Source organism: Cupressus sempervirens, chromosome 8, assembly GCF_028749045.1.
Source record: "Cupressus sempervirens isolate cs-2001-9-10 chromosome 8, ASM2874904v1, whole genome shotgun sequence".
In the NCBI taxonomy this organism is placed as follows: domain Eukaryota; kingdom Viridiplantae; phylum Streptophyta; class Pinopsida; order Cupressales; family Cupressaceae; genus Cupressus; species Cupressus sempervirens.
Genome location: NC_143125.1, coordinates 458,098,098 through 458,121,250, shown reverse-complemented (window position 1 = coordinate 458,121,250; position 23,153 = coordinate 458,098,098). Strand labels below are relative to the sequence as shown.

Here is a 23,153-nt window from a genome sequence, read left to right as displayed (position 1 = left end):
TTATTTTTTTACCTGAAACATCAATATGGTAGTGTATTATGACAGTTTGGTATGTCATTTGGACTAGAACATTAAATATATATGGTGGTGTATATTGTTATGTTATTTAACTATTAGCTTAGTGGTGTATTACTAGTACAGATATCTTCAATAAATCTTTCTAAAGAAATGCTAAGAAATATCAATTATAAAATACTTTAAATTTAATTTACTATACTCAAAATTATTTATATTTGTTTTTTGGTATTGACTTAAGTCTTTTATTTTAATCTCTATAACTCTTTACTGTTTAAATTTCCAAAACTTATAATTTTAGCAAATATTAAATTATTTTTAAAATTAGATTATGTTATAATAAATATTGAAATTTCGACATGTAGATGGTTGTCAAAGTCAAGCCAAAAATATTATTTTTAACATTAACACACTCCGCCATCAGACTCCACCCTAGAATAACGCTTGGCATTAGCTACATTATGTTAATAATAAATATTGAAATTTTGACATGTAGATGGTTGTCAAATTTAAGCTAAAAATTTAATTGTTAACATTAACACACTCATGCCATCACACTCCACCTTTTCTGCCGTTGTAAAATGCCTCTTGGCATTTATGAACATATTTTCTGCTGCATATATCTATATATATTTATTTATTCTTATATTTCTGTATGTTTTTGCATAGACAAACCTAAGTTCACCTGAATCCACACTAAAAGAATCCAAACCAGGACCACCAACTTAGACTAAAAACTATAAATGGCTTGAAACTTTCTTTGCAAATTAACACATTCCTACTGAACTCAAAGTCAAGATTGTGAATAGGCATTCTTGCTGCTGCCTTAAAAGTCAAAACTGATGCTAAAATTATTTCTGTGAAGGCATTCAAATATAACTAACTCATGATACTGCTAGTGCTTGGCAAAAATGGAAGAAGTGCCTACTTCACTAGTGAAATTCTACCTATATAACATACAAAAGATGCTTTAAAAAACCAAGAGTCAGATATAACTCATACCTTTCAAAGAAATCAAAACTGGCAGCTAGCTTCTTTACTGTTCCTGGCAGTTTGGACTTGGAATCAGCACCAGATGAAATGGATTTGTTTTGTGCTGCTTCTTTGTTCGAGCCCTTGGAAATAAAATGATTTCCTGCTGAAGATGCATATTTGTTTCTTTCCTTCTCGAGGACTGAATTCTTTGATGCTTTTTCTACTGTAGAAAGATTATCATTGTCTTTCTCCACATGTGCTTCACATGTTTCAGTAATTGAGACTTCTTGTAGCAAGGTAGCTACTGCATTTGCCCGGTCGTTTCTAGCATTGAAATCACGCAATATTGTCTGCTTTTCAAACTGCAAGAAAAATTATTCAATGTTAAATCGAATCTATTAGCCTTTCAAGGAAATAAGGCTGTCTAATCTGCAGAAGATTTAAACAAAAAGCTATGTCAAATCTGAGAAAGGTTACAAGTCAAAAACTTGGTACATTACCTCGTGACTCAAAATCTGGCGCATAGCAGATGAAAGGAGATAATGACTTGGAATATAGTCCTTGAGAGAGAAACAAGCAGACCACATTATTCAGCACAGCTGCCAAATGTACATATATAACAATATTCTAACATAAAATAGCTTTGCTACCACTCAAAACTAATAAGCTTACAAGGGTCAAACCTTGAAAGTGACAAATTCGTTAATTGGGGGATAAAAGCAAAGTTCGAGGGAGCCTGGCATTGCATCATGTCTCTGGCTTCCATGTGGAGTGATAATTTTACCCTTCTTGTAAGTTACAGAATAGTCAACCATAGCATTTACTAGTTCAGTTATTTGGCTTTGCTCTTTTTCTGATAATAATCGTGATGCCACCTGAAGCACACAATTTTGTGAGTTTTCCAATTGACTAAAACCAACAAGGTATATGCTAGTTAGCACTGTTGTAAGCCAGTGTAGAAGGTTAAATCTTAATGAGCAATAAAATATGAAATTGTCTGTTTACTTTTTTTTTAATTAGGCAGATAAAATTGATTTGATGCTAATAAAAGCCCTACATTTTTTGCCTCCCATAAATTTCAAATTGAAGCAAGAATTATATCATTGCAAATTTAAGTGCTTTGGAGTCTGACATAGAAAGGTGTAAAACCATGATTTCAAATGTGTGATCAAATTATATCCCAGATTAAAGTTAATTGTTTAGTAGCTTATATATTAATGATTTCTGAAAATTATATATTTCAAAAAAACATAGAAAATAGGTGCCAAATGTCTCCACACTTCACTAAAATCAATATTAACAAATCAAAGGCAATTCAAAACATAGAAAGTGATGAATTTTGCTAATTGTTTTTGGGTTCAAAAAGTTTAAATGATTAGAGGCATTGCATGGACGTGAATGCTAGATTATGTTGGGACAAAAAGGATGATTAAGATGTAGATCTATAGATTCATTAAATTGACAGTCATAACCATAAGCATTTCTGGCAGTCTTGCTGAATATTTGCAAATGAGGATGTTTTGATATCTGCTTGCCAACTGATGTCGTTTCTAAATAGAGTTTTCTAATATCTAGTCATATATCTAGCACTACTCTATTTAAAAGCCTGGTCTTCTGAAAAATATTGGTAGGCTTTAGCTTTCAATATAGAAAATATATAGTGGTATACTGCGTGAATAGTCCTGCGTAATGTCCCATTTTTAGTTAAATTAGGAAATCCAGGACTATTTACTTCAATCTCCTCTTCTTACTATATCAGATGAATATGAATTAAGCAAGTAATGGAAGATAAATGAATATCAATATGATCTCTGATATATATATTGAATGGAAATACATGTAATAATGACAGAGATATAGGAATTGTAATGTCTGATTTACTATTATGATGCATACAAAGTCAATGCGATCTCTGATATATGTACAATAATGACAGTTACAAAGTAATTGTAGTGTCCGATATGCTATTATGATGTATACAATGTGTTTATATGGCAATTGTAATGTCTGATATGCAATGAATCAATACAATGTGAAAGATGAGTTCTATCACTTGCAGTGATAGATCGATTATGCTATATCTGATTTACAATAAAGTAAGCAATCAATATTTATTGCTTATAGCAATGTTGCAATATCTGATATATCTATAATATTATAGGGTTGAAGGTAATTGCATAGAAGCAAGTAGCAATGTGTCTGGTTATCAATGAATGCTTGCACTTCAACAGATGTTATCTCTGATATACAATCTGAACTGTGCAATCCCTAAGATGCTGTCTCTGGTAAATGTTGGTCCACCTCATCCAATGACTCTGTACAATGTATTTGCTTCCTAAAACCAAGATCTGGTGTATCTTTGATGGAATGTTATTCCCTGAAGACTCTGCAATGTCAAGGATCTTAGATGACGTCAAGGTATCTTTCACAATGCCCATGAATAATGGACAGTAGTTTGCATTGTGATACTGATATTTTGTGGCCTTTGCAACCATTTGAATGGCGGAGCTTGATTACTAACATAGCTTCCGTCCTTGGTAACTGCATAGGGTGATTGCTCCAAATCACTCATCGATGTTGGTCCTTCATGGTTAAGCAGCACCTGCGGTACTTTATATCTAACGGATGGAACTGTTGTTTTGAAGTCTTCCATGTTTAGATTTTATTAACATTATTACTAGTCAACGTGTTGTGTCGATGCTGGTCTCCGTCTTATCTTCTCACATATACTTGTCTTATTTGATTGGTCTGCTCCAGTACGTCATAATTTTGTTAGTCTCATATTGTTTATAAGTTTATAACAGATAGCTAATGCTTTTTCTTTTGTATTCAATGCATGTTATTTTAATAAATATTAGTCTCTTGTGTATGATCCATTGATCTATGATTGTACTTTTGTCTCTTTTAAAGACTTCACAAAATATAACATATTATTTATTGAATTGTATTACAGCGAGGAGACATTAAAGTCCACCCTTCCCCAAAAGTGTTTGTCCTCGAGCAATGACAATTTATATACAAGTCTTTCAATCTGAGTAGCTTTTGTTGTGCAACTCCGATACTAATGGGTTCCCTTGATTGCAAGTGATCTAATCTCATGTATATAAGAAATGACTGCTAGGGTTCCCTTCTCATTTGTATCAATCCTTGCGCTTTTTCTATGAGTTTCATTTATCTCCTTATCAAAAGCTTCTCTTAGTATTTGTCATCTTTTGCATTGATGTTCATGTCTCCATGATTTTTTACATCTAAAACATAAGCCTATTTTCATTAATTCATCTCATTGTTTGAGGGCTTCCTTGCCTTGGCATTGGTGCCCCCTACTCCACTGTCCTTTGCAGAAATAACATTCATTTCATTTATTGACTTTTCTTGGCCCTTCATACTTATTTTGTGCATCAGATGAAGGATTTTGGGGTTTTGCATTTGAAGAGTTTCAACTTTCATAGCATTTTGAAATGTTTCTCCCATAATTTGTGTTTCTAAGGGGTTTTTAACCTAGTAATGATTCTCATTAATTCTTTTCTGCCCTTCATGAGATGCATGTTACAAGTTGACATTGATGATTTAGTGGATGTTTCTTCTTTCCATAATAAATGCTCTAATAGAGTTATGCCTCATCCAATGGTTGTACAATGTCTTTGCTTCCTAATACCAAGATGTGGGGTGTCTTTGATGGAATATCGTTCCTTGAAGACTCTACTATGCAATGTCTTTATTCTGCACAATAATCTGAACTTAGACACATTCAAGGATCTTTCATGATGCCCATGTTTACCGTATAGGGTAAACAGATAATTATTGCATTCAAAGACCCAAATATGACACAAAACAAGATGTTACTTTACTCATATAAGCAGAGTATACAATCAAGAGTACAACTATAATGATTATCCATAGTTCAATAGGACGATCTACATATATATTCCGAAGGGGCGTCTCAACTGTCAAGCAACCTTTCGAGTACTAACTCATCCTGTCAGCTTTGTTATACTTTTGCTGATAACATCACCCCCCAAAAAAGAAGAGTCATCTCCGGACAACAAAATGGAGACCACTAAGTACATCAAAACATGACTAGGCTAGAGGGTACAACTATTCTCGTAACTCGTGCACCTATTGGGTCCTTGTCTTGAGATCTTCCTCAGCTTGCATCTAAATCTCTAAAGCTTTCTTCATCATATATGCTATATCCCCAAGCTCCACCTCTTTTGCTTCCGACTCCTTTTGTAGCTGACTAGTTGCTTGCTTTGCTTCTTTAAGCTGAGATAAGAATGTTGCTTTCTCTAATTCATTTTCCTGTCTAACTGCCTCCAACTAGGCAATGAGTATGCTCATTCTCACTCCTAAGCCGACTATTGTGTAGCCAAACTTGCTTCTATTGCCACTAATTAGGTAGTCGTCTCTTCCTGAGCCAATCGAGTAGCTATCTCTTCCCGAGCCCTCTCTGCTGCTACCTAATCTATCTAGCTCCTCCGTAGACCATAGTAGGCGTCTTGATACACCTACACTATCTTTTGGTGAGGTTCTCCACTCAGCTCTTTGCCACTGGCTCCCTCACAATCTTCTCTTGTCGCATCTCTAGCGTCTTTGTATTAGGCCAGCCTCGTGCCTCAAAGCAAACTGAAAAGGTAGTCGAGCAACTAACTCGCATAAAGGATAGAACATGCTCTAGCTCTTGCACAACCATCTCTAGTGTACATCTTTGTGCAGAAATCACAACTAGGCGACCTCAAGTCACCATATCAGCCAAGTATGTCTCTACATCTTCTCCCATGTCTGTCGATGATCCCAATACGAGCTGCTCCTGTGTGCCCATTGCTGTCTCAACTGCCTCTAACATCCGCTGGGTAGTGCTATCCATTGGAGGTGCAGGTGGTAGCTCATCTATACCAATGGGGTGACTTGCCTCCTCCTGCAGAACTATAGGGTCCACCTCTTGGGGCGCTTCCCTCATAGACAAGAGAATACTGGATGCTCGCGCTTTTGGCATGATGTTAAACCTTAGACTCAAATAAGCACTCAATTCTTGTGTTGTACTTGCTGTACTGGTATCCTCACTGGCTAGCCTGGCCAATAACGCAGCATCTATGGTGGCCATAGCGTCTAGGCCAACTACATACAATTGGACCTATGTTTCCCTCCGACTCTCAAGTGCCTCCTGTGTTGGTATCGCCATCACCCCTTCATGTATCTATCTCCATCACCTCTTTCAGTAAAGTTGTAGGTGGCGATGGATGACACTCTATCTGTGATGTAACCACTACCTCAGAATGACTATTGATTGGGTTGCTACCGTAACGAGACTCATAACTATGGGTTGCCTGAATTGTCTGAAACCAAGAATATGTGCACCTACAAGGGCCAAATGAGATGTCACTGAGAGGGCAGGTCATGGGAATAGGAGCAGTGTCACAATGATTACTTCAACCTCCTTGTCATCCTCCATACCCTCTTCCTCTTCACCTATCTCACTAATATCTTTGGATGACATGTCCTGCCTGCCGCCATTTGTGTTCCCGTGTTCCATGCCTGTGTCTAACTCCGGCCTGAGTCTCTTCTATCTGACCATGGCCTTCTACCCGCCTGGTGTGTCTATCAACGCTTCTTTTTCCGACTAAGATAGTTTGTCACACACCAACTCTATCAAGCACGCCTTTGCCTCCCTACTCGATTTCTTGGGTTCGCCATCAATCTTCCTACCTTTCTGTGTATGTCCAGGTATGCCAAATACACTTAAAAAGTCTACTGCCCTAAGAGAAATTAGTAGGTCCCACCCTAGGTATGAAAATGAGCTTGTTCTAGAAAACCTATCATAAGTGTGTCATCGTGTGTAGAAAGCCCTCATACTCTCGAATGCAGAAGATCGGCATTCGGATTGCCCAATCCACCTGTGTCTTTCTTATGCTATTCTTTACCGCGTGATCATTGTGGGTATCTTGCTACCATTTCCTGCACTCCAACCCATTCAGACCTTCAAAAGGTATGTTCTAAGGCGTGAGATGCATTGTTGCAGCCACCTGTGCTTGCGGTTTGCCCTTCTTTTTGCTCGTGTTCGTGCCTCTTGCAACACGAACACCTAAGGGAAATGTCTTCACATTCTCATTCATCCTCTTACTAGTAGCCGAATCCTCTTCCAACTTCTTCTAGGCTCTCTTCCCAATGGACTCCATAATTGCCTCCTCTTTGGTCTTTTTGTTTGTAAGAAAGCAGTTAGGTTTTTTTACTTCTAACTCCCGAATAGCTCCTCAAAACTCCTTCGTACAACTCCAGCAAGTCTGTACGGTGTAATTTAATGGCTCCTACGATAGTGTTTGTAGAGACGATGTCCAATACGTATTTCCTTCGTGCTTGTAATCCACAGAATAACCCTGATATTTGGCCGCCATACAGTATTTTTTGTTTTCCCTTTGTAATGTAATACGATGATCTTCCTGTCTTGGTCATGTGGTGCTATTTGCTTTATCGTATAGTGTTTGCTTGTATAGTCATGCGGTATTTCTTTCCTTTTGTTTTTGTTGTTCTCTCTCCTCCGACCATACAGTACTCTGGCTTCGTTTCTTTGACATGCCTCCACTTGCCCATATGGTGCTTCCTCTGTTTACCATGCAGTGTTTTCTTTGGCATGTCGTCAAGCCCTATGGTGTGATATACGATGCCTTTTAACTTTCTCTCTTGCCTTGGTCGTACGGCCATACAGTATTCATTCACTGCTCAAAAACATGTGTATCGTGTTTACATGTGTTGTATGGTGTTTGATTGCGCTCTCTAGCACTTTTTAATTTTGTACAATCCGTACAGCCTTTACCACAGCCTAGATGTGTGTTTACAAAACCTAATTCTTCCTTGGGCATACAGTACCAGCAAGTGTGTGGTCTAATAGTTGGCAGCTTAAACTAGCTTTGGAAGGTATGAGGTTTAAATCCCCCATCTATTAGATGCTTTCTAATTTGTGTCATACGATTCTTGTAAGAATGCCTTATAGGTGACTACAGGGTGCTTTTAGCATGGGCCAAACAATGCCTCTTTTACACCCTTTTGTCCGTCTGTCTTTTTCTCATTCTTTAATTCTATACCTCTTATGATTATTATTATTCTTACCTATATATTTAGTTATTATTTTATTATTTATTTATTCAATATTTACATTCTACCTAGATCGTTCATCTGGGTGTCATCGTCTTCCTGGGCTTCATTCCTCTAATGGTACCTTTTTAACTTTTTACCATTTATTAGGTCCACCACTTCCTTCCTGTCCAACATCCATAGCTTGATCACTCCGTTATCTCCAATTTCACAGATCTTATATGACCTGACCCATTTCACCTTGAATTTACCGAGTTTTATCTCACTATGCCCATTATATTTGAGTACTGGTTGGCCTAGCATGAATTTGTTTTGTTTCAAATGCTTGTCATGCAAGACCTTGTGCCTAAGCTGTGAAATCTTTGTAGCCCCTTGTGCTTGTAGTCTCCGTTCGACAAGCTTATTCAAGTTGTATAACCTCTCCCTGAGACTCTCCATGTCTCCCAACTTGTTCTCAATTGCTATTCATAAGCTTGGTACCATAAACTCTATTGGTACTACGGCCTCCTAACCATACTCCAACTGGAATGGGGTGTATCCCATGGTGATCTTGTAGGAGGTATGGTAAGCCCATAACATCGATGACAACTTCTCCTCCCAATCTTCGCCTTCAACACCGCAAGATTTATAAATCACTGAAACTAAGATTTTGTTTGTTGATTCCACCTGCCCATTTACTCTCAGGTAGTATGGGCTCAAAAGAGAATGGTAGGTTTTAAATTATGTTGTAAGTAGTCTAATGACATGGTTGATAAAGTGCCCTCTACGGTTGCTTGTCAGCTAGATAGGGATGTCGTACCTTGTAACGATTTGTTCATAAATGAAATTTGTTGTATTCAGTGCAGAGTTATCATATAAGGTTCGTGCCTCTACCTATTTTGTGAAGTACTTCGTTGCTACAACAATGTATCGACATCTATGGGCTCTACTTACCTTTAGTGGTCCGACAAAGTCCAGTACCCACCGTTTGAAAAGTTCATGCGCTTGTGAAGGGGTTCAAGGGCATAAAGTCCCTCTTTAGTCGCTTCTCGACTCTCTGACATGTATCACATCCAACAACCCACTCCTTGGCGTCATTGTGTACAGAAGGCCACCATAGCCCTACAAGAAGTATCTTTCGCACGGTTGTGTCTGGCCTCATATGCCCGCCTGTTGGCCTTTCATGTGCACTTTTAATAATTTCGGCATTTCTTCTTCAAGAACGCATCACCACAAGATTTGGTCAAGTCCCATCTTGTATAGTAGCCCATTGATCAACTGGAATGTTTGACTTCTCAATATGAGTTTCCTTCTCTCGTTTGGTTGCATTTCTCTAGGAAACTAACCCGTTCAAAGATACTCTCCAATGCTTGCGTGCCAAAATGGAAGTACGGTGAAACAGTTGCGCATCCGAAAAATCGTCATTGACCCCCTTCTCTTGTTTGGTTGCATTTCTCTAGGAAATTGACCAGTTGAAAGATACTCTCCAATGCTTGCGTGCCAAAATGGAAGTACGATGAAACAATTGCACGTTCGAAAAATTGTCATTGACCCCCCTAGTGGTTCCCTCACTTGATACAAGAGAGATGATCTACGCTCATGTGGCTTTTTCCCGGACGTACTACAATCTTAAACGTGAATTCCTATAGGAGAATTAACCATCTACTTATTCGTCCTTGAGTGATTGGTTTATTCACCAAATATAGAAAATCCTGATGGTCTACGTAAAACACGAACGAGGTTGCCAGTAAGTAGTGTCTGAAATTTTATACAACATACACCATTCCAAGAGCTTCCCTCTCTATCGTGTTGTAATTCTCTTCTTTCGACAAGAGTCTACTTGCAAAGTAAACCAAGTGGTCTAATCCATGATCACCTATCTGTGTGAGTGTTCCTTCGATTGCGAAATTTGGCGCATCAACATGTATGTGGAACTCGTTGTCCCAGTTTGGGTAAGCCAAAATGGGTGTTGCGACCAGTCTTGCTTTCAACTCCTGGAAGGCTCCATCCTGCTTTGCTTCCCACTTGTAGAGTTCCCCGTTGCAAGTCAATATGTCGAAAGTGTAAGACACTCTGGCAAAAAATTTAATGAACCTCCTGTAGTACCCGATGTGTCCCAAGAATGATTTCACCTCGATCATGTCCATCAAGGATGGCATTTCCAATATCACTCGAACTTTGTCCAACTCTGTCTTCAAGCCTACCTTACACACAATGTTTCCCAACAGTTTTCCTTGAGGCACCATGAATCTGCACTTTTTAGGATTTAGTGCTAGTCATGCGCATCTGCATCTCTCCATACACTCTATGAGTGCGGTCAGGTGTTTGTCCTCCACCCTGAAAACTGACCAATCATCCAAGAAAGCCTTGAAGTTACCTACTGACATCTTGTCAAAGATGTGCAGGATGATCCTTTGAAATGTTGCTAGGGCGTTGCATAGACCGAATGACATCCGGTTGTAGGCGTAAACTCCATCTTCTACAACAAAGGTTGTTTTCAGCTTGTCCTCCTTGACGATGGATATATGATTGTAGCCAGAAAATCCATCCATGAACGAGTATATTCCATGCCCGCACACTTCCTCCAAAACGCTATCAATGAATGGTATTGGGAATGGATCCTTAATTGTTACTACGTTCAAACAATGGAAATCCACGCATTTTCTTATTTGAGTGGTATCTTTTTTTAGTGAGATTAAGATTGGAGACACCCACTCATTTGTCTATACTCGAAAGATAATGCCTACATCGAGCATTCAGTTAATCTCGTCCTTGACCCGTACAACATAGTTTTTATTTATTCAGTATGGTTGTTTTCATACGGGTACCACTCCTTGTATCAATGGGATACGATGGACACATAATTCTAGTGACACTCCCTTTAGGTCTTTATACATCCATGCAAAAACATCCTTGCACTCCATGAATATTTTGAATTTTGTCGCTTTTAGTACAGGATTCTAGTCATCTCCCACAAAAATGTTTTTTGGCATGGCATCGTCCCCTAAGTTTGCAGTCTTCACCGTAGGTTCTTCATATTTAATGGGTTTCTTTTTGCTAAATGTGTGCACAGGTGTTTCATCTATCAATTCGTCTCCTTCCTTGAATTTTTTTGTATTTTGTCAGGAATTTGATATTTTCATCTTCTTTATTTCCTTCTTCCACCCCTAACATGTGACAACTTGGGAAGAGTTCATAGTCCTCCATTTGCCAATGAAGTAGGCCATTCAACGAGTCCAAGTCATCATTGTCAAATCCTCCCAGTTTCAGAATCCCTTCTTTCTCAAGTTCCATCCTTTTCTTTCCTTTGTTGTATCCTTCTTTTCCTTTGAAGTCTAACGAGGACGCCACATCTTCTCCCACTATCTAGATGTGTAGGTCGATTATGAACCTGCGACCCCCTCTTTCCATCAAAAGAGTGTTCCTTTTCCAGTCATGTTTCACCTTTGCCTATACTAGCCAACCCCTTCTGAGGATGGTGTCGTAACCCTTCCTTTTCAACAAAATAACCACAAAGTCAAGCAAGAAGGGTTGTGTCCCAATTGTTACTATCTCTACCATTAAAATCCCGAGGGGTTTGATTCCGTGTTGGTCGGCGCTAAGCAGTTGGAATATAGGCAGCTATAGGGTTAGTTGTCCTAACTTCTTCCACGTTTCCTTAGGTATTACATTACACCAAATCCTCTGTCCACAATGGTGTCCATTGGGATGGTTCCAAGAATACTCATCTCTACCATAGTCAAGTGTCTTCTTGTGTTCAGTGCTAGTAACATTGGGTCTATCGTAGGGACTTCACTTCTACCATTGGTGTTCTTTGGCTCATTTGTCTTTGGGGATGGTGTCATGTTAGGATTGTTGTTCTTAGCTGTGGTATTGCAACAAGGTCGTTTAATTTCATAGGAACCTCGGCTTGCATTACCTGTTGTATAATGTTTTGTTCTACCTGGGTCCTCCTTGAGGTACCCATAGTGTCTTCATTTGCGTTCTTTCGGCCATCATCTCCTTTTCTATTTCTGCTTTTGCCTAGTGCATCCTTCTCTTGTCCTCTTCAAGATCTAGATGTCACCTTTTTTTCTTGTGTGTGGGTGACTGTTAATATTTCTTCCTCGCTTCTTTCTATAGTCAATAGGTTCACCCCAGGCTTGCGGCATTTCGAGTCTTTGTGGTCTCCAGGACCACACCAATTGCACAATAGTTGTGATTTTCCCTTCATGATTCAATCTCTTGCGAAGTGGCCCCATAGATTGGATGCATGGCATTGTATCATTGGTCGTCCAATTGGATCATATTGTATCCGGCCTCGGTCTAATGTCCCCATTCTGGGTCCATTATTATAGATGATATTTCATTGAATTGTAATATTAATAATAGTCATGTTTTGATAATTAAAAGATTATCTATTAATATTTCGTCCAATTATAAGATTATATTGGATATAAGTTTAATAATCATTTAAAATGTTATTGTAGAAGAGTTAACAATATTGAGATCATAGTAATACTTTAATTAAATAGTATATATAATATTTATAATTATAATATAAATATTCAATGTATTGATATACCTTCAATATCTTATGAGCTTTATAATAATATCTTTTATAATGTTATCAATAATGTATTTTTAGCTAGAAAGTTAGCTTTCTCAATTAATAAAACACATTACTTTGAAAAAAACATACCTTACATATTGCGCTCCCTTTAATTTCGGGATTCAAAGCTACTTGCTATTTAAAAATGTGGGCCATTACATCTATTATTTATCCTTCCCAAAAATATTCCTGTAGATATTGCTTAGTTTATTTTCTTTTAAATATTACTTTCTAGTATTTTACATACATGAGACAAATAAGACATAGCTATCCCATTCATTTCCCTCCTTATTCTACCATGACAACGTGTACTATTTTTTTCTATTTTTTATTATATTATATTGTGTTGATGTGTACTTATGCATTTCTGCAATTGGTCCTTCATTCTTCTGATATGTGTTTTCTTTATTTACCCGACCCTCTGAAATAGGGTGGATCTGCCATATCAGAACGATCGCGTCCTTAACAAGTCTCCCCTAATTTGAAATGAAATTATTTATTTATTTTACTAATCAATAATATTGTTATTAAATGTCTTTTTATTGTTATCACCAATTATTATTGATGTATTTATTTATTCAATCTCTAATATATTGATTAGAAAAGTAAAGATTGATCAATAATTGATATTTGGTGATATGATTATGTTTTCTATCTATAATTATATACAAAAATTTATTATTAATATTTGGTGATCGTACTTGAAGGATTAATTTATTTGTCTTCATTTATAAACTATAATAATATTTTTTTAGCTTCCATAGGGATAGATTTGTAAATATTATTATTATTTATATTTTGTATTCGAAAAGGTATATTACAGTCCTACCCTCCCAAAATTGCTTGTCGTCAAGCAATTATGACTTTTATTTGATTGGCAAAATCACAATTAATCCATGGTTCTTGTTTAAGTTCCAATCTTGAATGTAATGATATAATTGAGAGTTTAAGATTAAATTGTTAAGAGCATATATAATATTGGTTATATGTTAAGCAATTGTAAGATGAAGTCTCATATACTATTAGATGATTGATCTTCATAGTTTTAATGTCTTTTTGTCATAGTTGATAGCGAGTTGAATGATCTCTTTGTGGAACATTACTATGTATCAAAATTAATAGTTCAAGATTGCTCTTAGTCATGTTTTCTACTTATGTGGCCTCTTTTGTCTATGGAGATTTTCATTTTCGCAGGGCGCTAGATGCTCATTACGAGTAGGCTCCCTCAAGGTATTGGGACTACATGTTCGTACCCAACTTGGACTTTTTCCTCGGGGCATTCAAAACCATGTCCTCACCCATCTTGGAATATTTCCTCAGGGCATTGGAAGTCATGTCCTTACCTATCTTGGATAGATTTGTATATATTATTATTATTTATCTTTTGTATTCGGAAAGGGATATTACACAGCCCCCGTTGTTGTTGTTGTTATTGTCTATGCCTCCTCTTCTGCGTAAGTTGTTGTTTCGATACCCTCCTGAAGTTGTTGCATTATTGTTTGTATTTGTTCCCACAACTCTTGAGGTGGACACTTCTTGCGTCAGTAGTCGTTGTTGGTGACCTTCTGTTTTCATATTGAACGAACATTCTTTGGTGGAATGTCCGACAATATGGCAAATATTGCAAAACTTGTTCTTGGGGCAAGTGCCCTTTTAATGGCCTTCTTCCTTGCAGTTCGTACACCATAGTTCCCCTTTTGCGTTTTTCTTCCTGTTTTTTAATTCTTTCATCATACACAACATATCTTTTTGTAATGCTTGAATCTTTTTATTCAATTCTTCATTGCTTCTTTTGGAGGATGAGTCTTCCAAGTCAGAAGATGTGCTCTTCTTCTTTTTCCCTGTTTTATGTTCGCTTTCTAAATCAATTGCCTGGTTATATGCATCAATGTACGATGTTGAAGGTACTATTTTCATCTTTTTCCAAAGTGTTGGTCATAGCCATTTGACAAACCATTATTTCTTCACCTCGTCGGCTGGTGAATTGTCCATCTTTCCTACTAGCGCCTTCAGCGTCCTTGCATATTCGCGGACTGTCTCATTCTTCCCTTGCTTTGTACTGTAGATTTCCGCTACGATCTCATTGTCATTCCTCAGTAGTCAAAATTTTGCTGTAAATTCTTACTTGAGTTCTACCCATGTTGCCACCTTCTATTGGTCAATGTCTAAAAACCAATTGATTGCTACACCTCTTAGGGTAGCTAGAAACTGACAGATCCAATTATCCTCATCCATTACACCATTCACAGTCCATATCGTTTCAGATGTTTTCCAGTGTCAAACTGGGTCGACCGTCCCATCACTACTATATTTAGGCAGTTTCTCCTTTGGCCCTGTCATCATTAGCTTTTGTTTTGTTCTGCTTGCCTTCTATGCTTGTTGCACACCTGCATTGTTCTGCGCACCCGCATTGTTCTACACAACCGCATTACTCTATACAACCGCGTTGGTCTGTGTTGGTGTGATGAATTCTAACAACCTAGTTGTTTGATTATCGAATTGTATCCATTTGTCTTGTGTATCAAGACGAAGAGTTCAACCCATGCTCATGCTCCTTCGACACCTCGAGTCATGTTGGTTCCTTCTCTTCCGTCACGATTCTTCACCCTTGGCTATACAACTCTAAGAATTCCTCCCTTGATTCTTCGATCAAGCTCAGTCTTTGGAACTCTTCCCTTGTCTCTTCTATCAAGTCCTCTCATGGACAGTTAGTTGAATGCACTCCATCGGTCAATGCTCCCGTGGCAACGTGGTCACCTTCAGTGACACGCCCTCGATACCCGTCGACGAGCTATTGAAGTCTATACCTTTGTTCTACTTGTGTGCGAATTAATTCTTCATGTGTTGTGCGCACATCATCATTTTCTTTTCTTTTATTTCGATTCTTATTAAGTAAATTTGACATCAATCTTCAAAACACATCTTTGTTGATAATAGATTTGACAGGCAACGACGCCAAATGTTTACCATACAGGGTAAATGGATAGTTATTACATTCAAAGACCCAAATATGACACATAAGAAGATAGTACTTTATTCATATAAGTAGAGTATACAATCACGAGTACAACTATAATTATGATCCATACTTCAATAGGACGATCTACGAATATATTCCAAAGGGACAATTCAACTGTCATGCAACCTTTCGAGTACTAACTAATCTCGTTTGCCTTGTTATACTATTGTCAATAATAACCCACGAACAATGAATCGTGGTTTGTGTTCCAATACTGATTAATCACTGCTTTTGCAACCATATAAATGGTGGAATTTGATTACTAAAATAGTTTTGATCCTTGGTAACGGCATAGGGTGATCGCTCCATATCACTCATCCTTGTTGGTCCTTCAAAGTTAAGTGGAGCCTGGTGTTTTCTAGAAGTAACCTTTGTTTTAAAGTCTCCAATATATAGATTTTTTTAATATTATTACCAATCGATGTGTTGAACCAATGTTGGTTTCCATGTTATCTTTGTTAATTTTATAGGATCATTTTCTGCAAGTGTAATAACACTACCATTTATTTATGTGTTCCAATTGCAAATTTGAATGTCATATAAATATGAGAAGAGTAGACATGTCTCTATATGGTAAATTATAAGTTAATCATCATTAGACAATATATTAACAATAATATATATAAACATAATTATATGTAAGATATATATAAGCAGATATAAACATAATTATATTTTGGGAAAGGTCTCCAGAAGGATTTTTTGACATTTCAAGAGGTCTCCAACAGGGGGATCCTTTATCCCCCTCTCTTTTCATCATCATGGCTGAAGCTTTTGGGAGAGACGTAACCGATGCATATAACAAACAGAGAATCTCGAGCATTACTATTACTAAAAATCTGCCCAATATAACCCACCAACAATTTGCCGATGACACTATCCAAACTGGGAAGAGCACGGTCTCAGAAGCCCGTGCTCTCAAAAGCATTATTCATAAATATATGGAAGCCTCAAGACAAAAGGTCAATGACCTTAAGTCAGAGATTTTCTTCTTGAACACTAAGCCTGCAATGGAATAGCAGATTTGTAGGATTATGGGTTTTAAGAAAGGAATCTTCCCATGCAAATATTTGGGTATAGCTCTCGAGAAAGGTTTAAAATCAGGTAAGGTTTGGGAAAACATTTTAGAGAAATTGGACTCTAAGTTATGCTCTTGGAAGGATAGATGGCTCACAAAGGTAGGAAAATATACAAAGATCCGTGCAGTCCTCTCGGCTATTCCGACCTATCCTCTTTCAAGCCTTCCTCTATCTCAGCGAAATCTTAGAAAATTTGAAACCAAGATGAGGAATTTCCTTTGATAACAAACTAGCCCTTATCAAATGGGAAAGCATATGTAAACCAAAGGTATTAGGAGGTCTTGGAATTAAAAACCTCCAATGGCAAAACAAAGCCTTAGGGGTAAAGCTAATTTGGAGACTTTACCACAAAAGTAGCTGTAAATGGGCTAAGATTCTCTATAATAAATACCTTAATGCAGATGACCCACTCTCAATTTTCAAAATTATCTCTCTGCCAAAAGTTTCAGAATGCTGGAATTTCATGCTCAAGTGTCGCCATTTGATTAGTAAATTCCTTACATGGAATGTCGGGACTGGTGATGAGGCCCTTTTTTGGGAAGATTCCTAGGAAGGCAAATCTCCACTTTCCACCTTTAAGATCCCTCTGACTCTCAAAAACAGGTTAACCGAGTTGTGGGGAAACAAAGTTAAGGACTATAGGATTTTGTCGGACTCTAATGGTTCCCTTGTCTAGAAATGGAAATCTCCTCGAGGATTAGACTCGGATGATGAGTCTATTAATTATTTCGAGAAAATCCTAGAAGATAGGGAACTTAAGCAGTCTAACAAAAGAGACGCTTTAATTTGGGCAGCACCTAATGATGGGAAGTATAACGTCAAAAGTGGATATATGGCAATTGTTGGAGCTAAAAGGTCAGTATCAGTGGATATCCCAGTAAAGCTTTGTTGGGATCCCTCCTGCCTTCTGAAAGCAGGATTCTTTCTTTGGCTTGCAATCCAAAATAGGATTCCAACAATGGAAAGATTGAATACCCTTGGCATTCAGGGCCCCTCTAGATGTGTTCTTTGTCTACAAAGCTCTGAAAACTCAGATCATCTTTTGTATCGATGTCCCTTTTCCCTTAGTTGTTGGGAGTGGCTCAGGCAGAAGTTGGGATGGTCCACACCTTTCCCAAAATCATTGTCCGAGGTGCTTATGGGATGGCCTTTGAACAATGTCAAAGGTGTGTATAGTAAGCTCTGGAATATTTCTCCCTCTGGAATATTTCTCCATCTATTCGGATCTGGGAAATTTGAAAGGAAAGAAATCGCCGGATCTTCTGTAATTTGGAACTTAAATCAAAAGTTCTTATTTCCAAAATAGAAGCTAGTATTGTAGAAACTACTAATTCTTATTTGAGGAAGTCGAGATTCGAGGAAGGTTCATTCTCTAATTGGGATGGCCTCATGAAGAAATTTTGGTCTAACTTGATCAATCCACCTTTATTCTACACTAAGGGTAACAGAGAAGCTAGGAAAAATTGTAAATGGGAGCCCCCTCCTGTTGGCTGGGTTAAATTGAATTTCGATGGGGCAGCGAGGGGTAATCCAGGCATAGCCGGCATTGGATGCATCTTTCATAATGCAGACGGGCTTTGGATTGCCAAAAAAGCAAAGTCAATTCACCCTACCTCTAACAATTTAGCAGAAATGGAGGCCCTTTGTCAAGGGATTAAGTTATGTCATAAGCTTAACCTCCCTAAAGTCATTATCAAAGGCAACTCCCAAATTATTTTAAATGCTATTAGAAAAAGATCAACTCCTAATTGGGTCTTTAATTCTCAATTAGAAGTAGTCCTCTCCCAATTAGAGAAGTTAGATGATTATAGAATCAATTATATCTACAGAGAAGGCAATCATCTCGCAGATCAATTAGCTAATTCAGGAGCTAATGGAGTTGACTCATTACTAAACAAGGGTTATACTCTCTCTCATTGAACCCTCTATAATCCATTATTTTAATACTTATTTAATTTAACCTTTATTCTTAGGTTCGTTTAATTCTTTAATAACATACCCCGCGAGTATTGTGTGGTCGTTTATATATCATCCCTACATCTTAAGTTCTCCATTAAATTTTGACTCTAGCTCATCAACTTGCACCATTTATTCGAGTTGAAAGGTCTCAATACCTTCTCATCATTGTTGCATAAGTCACATATGATCGATTGCCCGGAGTTTCATGTTATCATGTCCTCCATTATGACACTTCACAAGCTCGAGTACTTAGCACTTATTTTAAATCTTTGGCCCTACTCTTGCGATTTAGCATCAATAGTTCGCATGCTCTTTTCTAGTAGCTTCCAAGCTTTACTTCGGGGTGTTGATTATCAAGATCGTAGTTTACGTAGATCTCTCTGAGCATGGAGTCCAATGTGGTCCTTTTTCACGCATCTGAGAACCGAACCATGGCCTATGGAGCAGTGAAACCAAAAAGATGGAACTGCATATTATATCTGGTGGATGACATGTCCCATTTTGCGATCAACAAAGCCTTGGGTGAGGGAGTATTTGACTATGAATACACATGGAGAACAAACAGCGATATCATCAGAACATTCATAGGCTGCCTAGTTAGAGCCAAAGTACCTGCGGATGATATTATAAGGCTCTGTCGTGATCTGTTTGTCCCCACTTGGAGGAAAGGTTTAGATAAAGCAATATATAGTATAGACAGCAAATCCCAGATACCTTTGCCTGAAAAATACATGAATCTCCCTATAGGTCACCCTAATTTAATCACTGCTCCTCCTCGTCAATCTTTGGTTATTTGGGAGAACATGACATTCTCTCGAGAATGGACTAAAATGGAGGCCACTCTACACTTCCTCCTTCGCTGGTGGGGAATCATAGCTGAAGAGAATGTGGTATGGCTAACCAATTATCTTGCTCTCTTCAAAGCCTATATTTAGCCAGGGGTAACATTCGACAATTTGGATGATCTGGACTTCAGCACTCCAAACACAAAGAAGACCAGTAGAGGAAAATTTGACTTTGAAATCCACCCCAATTATTCGGTGGAGCAGTTTAGTGACATCACGGATGTTATCATGGTACACTGGAAGGAAGGTAGGGATCCAACTCGAATTTAATTGTCGTTTCGAGTCAGAAGTAATAGCATAGGTTTCTATGGTTGTGCATAAGTAGCGTTTTTGTTAGTAAGCTTATGCCTCTCCGTTTTAGACTCTCAGTTTGATATGTTTATATAATCTAAGTAAAGCTCTGTATTAAACCTCCAAGACATACCTTTTTGATATTGTTAACAACTCGAATTATATATACAATAGGTGGTAACCGACTTTGATTTAATTAATGGATGGCACTCACTGGTTCAATACTTACTATGAAGGTTTATATTTCTAATGCTCATCATTTAGATTTTTATTGTAGATAGTTTTTCTTGGGCTGTGAATGGAATTGGCGTCGAAGTATTTAGGATTGTTTTATCTCTTAAGTAAGAAATGTTATTTTGGAGAGCTCTATTGAATCTATATTGCAATGGTTGTTGTTCAATCTCTGTTCTTGCGACCTTCTTTAATGTATGGAATCTTTTAGACCCCAAGAAACATGTAATTTTATTTATGAATTGTTTAGCTATTTTATTCCTACGTGAGGGTTCCAAATGCAGCATAGGATTGCTGGTGGAAGATATTACAATCGCCTAGATGGCAGTATTAGAACGACGCCCGTTAGCCTTCTCAGATTTACCATAGCCTTATGGCCCTCCTTTCTAGGTTTCTTCATGGGGCTGACTTTGGTTTAGGATTGTCTGGTTTGTCTCTGTATAGTCGGGCAGGTCATTCTTCTTGTTTGTTCATTATAAATTTTGGGTTGATCCAAGCTGTTTTGGGCTCGTTGTTTTCCTCTTTTCCTTCCCTTGTCTACTCTGCTTTTATTGGTCCCTTTTGCTTCCGATTTTTTGTTGCAAGTGCTTTTGGTTGGCCTTATCTATCCCTCTTGTTTCTCTATTTTTTTTCTTAGTTCTTGCTAGGTATGGTTGCTAGGTGTGCCCTCGCCTTTTTGGGTTTTTAGGTCTGGCTTGGTTCTGTTGTTCTTCCGGTTTCTAGAGTTTGGTTTGGCTTCTTGGCCTCCCCCCCACCCTTGGATTTTTCTCCTTTTTCTTTGTTTCCCTTTTGTTGGTTTCTTTATTGTTGATTGTTCTTGCTTGGGTATTTGCTCCTTAATTTTGAGCCTGTCCTTGGTCGTTTGTCTTTAGGTTATTGTAGTTTTTCCTCTGTAGCATGATTTTCATCGGTTATTCTTTCTTTGTTTTTAGCGTATGGTTTTATTTTCTAGAGCTCCTTGATCTCCTACATGGAAGCATATTGCATATGACCAGTATGTTTTTAGCCTTGCTCTTGTCCTATATTATATGTAGCTTTTAATACTTTGCTATCCTGCTATGGAGTTCGACTAGATAGCCCGTCATAAGGTAGGTAGCGCCCAACCACGGTAAATAGTTATATTAAGGCTTCCAGAGACGAACATTTTATACTTGATTACTAATCGATACTTTAGAAGGAGTGTACAGATGGTATATTGCCAGATAGTGCTAATTGGTATGCTGATATACTCTATTTCGGTCTAAGCTTCCTCCATATTTATATTATATGGGTTTGGTTTTACCCAGATTGATCTCTCTAATAATATTGATTCTGTTACTACTCTTTGTCTTATGGATGACATGAGGTCGGGATGAGATAATTGTTCAAATTGGTTTAGACTCAGTCATAATGATGTAAACAAGCTCTGTTTAAGGCTGTGGTATATGCATATCGCTTATTCATAGTTACCTCGAGATCACGTCTGAAGCTCATGCATGTCATAAGATATTTTTTTGGTTCAGATTCATAGATAAATTATCATCTCCAAATTGCTTTTGGTCTATATTGATATGCATTAGAAAGTACTTTTTGCTCCTATTAATTCTTTCATTATTGTCCCTGGGATTTCAGTATTTGGTTAGTAGCTCGATGGTAAGATTTTTAAGTGAATTTCTCTTTAGTTTTATATGTTCATTAATTCATATATGTTACTGGATTATCTCTTTCTATTCATCATTAAACATGATGTTTAGGGGGTTAAGATAGTATTGCTACTTATATTTCATTACTCTTAGGTCTTCCTGGTTTTATTAAAAATTTAAATTAATGTTCATGGTTTGATTAATTGGAGACTATTCAAGGACACCAATTCTGAATTCTTGGTCAGAACATTTTGTGTTGTTCATATATGATATCTAACCATTTTATGTTATTAGCAAGCAGGTTAGTTTTTTGCTCGATTAATTGTCTCTTAGCAGGCTAACTTGGTCCCGGACATATACCATTCGGTAGCCACTTCTGAAGATTGGATGCAGTTGTTATTATCAGAGGCTTGTCCCTTTATTGATTGTAATTTAACTGTAATTTTAATTAGGAAATCAGTTCACTGGGGTCTGCCCCTTTTAATTCTGTAATAATATAGGACATCTGTTTCAGGCAAGACTGGAGGTTTTCTTCTCCGTTCTTTCCTACCAGTGCCCGTTTAAACGGAGAAAGCTATTGTAACTTGTCATTTCATTAATAAAATTTATCATGGCCTCGGCCGTTTACCGATCAAAATATTTTTATTTTATTCTTTTTAAAACAAACAAACTACTTTTCAAAAATATCTTTTAGTGCTACATGCATCAGCCTCAAGCAACTTTTATAATTCTTCACGAAAGCACACCTTTCTCACTATTTTGTCACTTGTAATGGTATTCTTCCCTACAGAGATGTCAATCTTTGATACTTCCTTTTGTATGCATCACACTACTCCACTTACACACCCACACCTCAACTTTTGAATGAATAAGGATATATATAAGTCTTGTAGATTAGTTCAACCAAATTTAGTTACAACTACCTCCCGATTCCTCGACCAACCAAACAATATGGCAGGCAATGGCAAAAAGAGACCAACGAGCCTTCATTTCCTTTTATCGATAACCAACATGAATATTAAGACTTTATTAATCCATCCTAACAAGCGGAAGCTCGGCAATAAAATACATCTAAGGACTTATGCACCGACTTGTTACATAGAAACAAATGTATATTAGGAAATGTGAGGAGTTCTTATTTTATTTATTTTTATCACTGATATATTAGCGGATTCTAGAAAATGAATGAATTTGAGTCATTATACTTCTATTGAAGGTTGATACTAATCAATCAACGTCGTGTTTTCAAAAGACAATTATGAACTTGTCGTAACGATTGATCTTCTAAAGAACTTGCATAAATACATGCCCTTGTTTTTGAAACCGACAGTATATTAACTTATGTGGAACATTTCCCTATGCATTACCAGTATATATTAGTAAAATATTTGTATGAAATGCTTATCAATTTATGTGGATTTATATTCATACACATTTTATTGATGCAGATGACACCATATC

The 23,153-nt window shown here is 37.3% G+C and overlaps 1 protein-coding gene across 2 annotated transcripts in view; it reads right to left on the bottom strand.

Moving 5' to 3' along the window:
* Window positions 1-23,153, bottom strand: part of CTF18 (P-loop containing nucleoside triphosphate hydrolases superfamily protein) — a 175,254-nt gene that overhangs the window by 52,705 nt on the left and 99,396 nt on the right. For both annotated transcript variants that reach the window (XM_089798073.1, XM_089798074.1), the window contains 3 exons: window positions 1,674-1,865; window positions 1,491-1,550; window positions 1,018-1,352 (listed from right to left, as the gene is read on the bottom strand). In XM_089798073.1, the coding sequence (XP_089654199.1) occupies window positions 1,018-1,352; window positions 1,491-1,550; window positions 1,674-1,865 (587 nt within the window). The remainder of the gene's footprint in view (window positions 1-1,017; window positions 1,353-1,490; window positions 1,551-1,673; window positions 1,866-23,153) is intronic.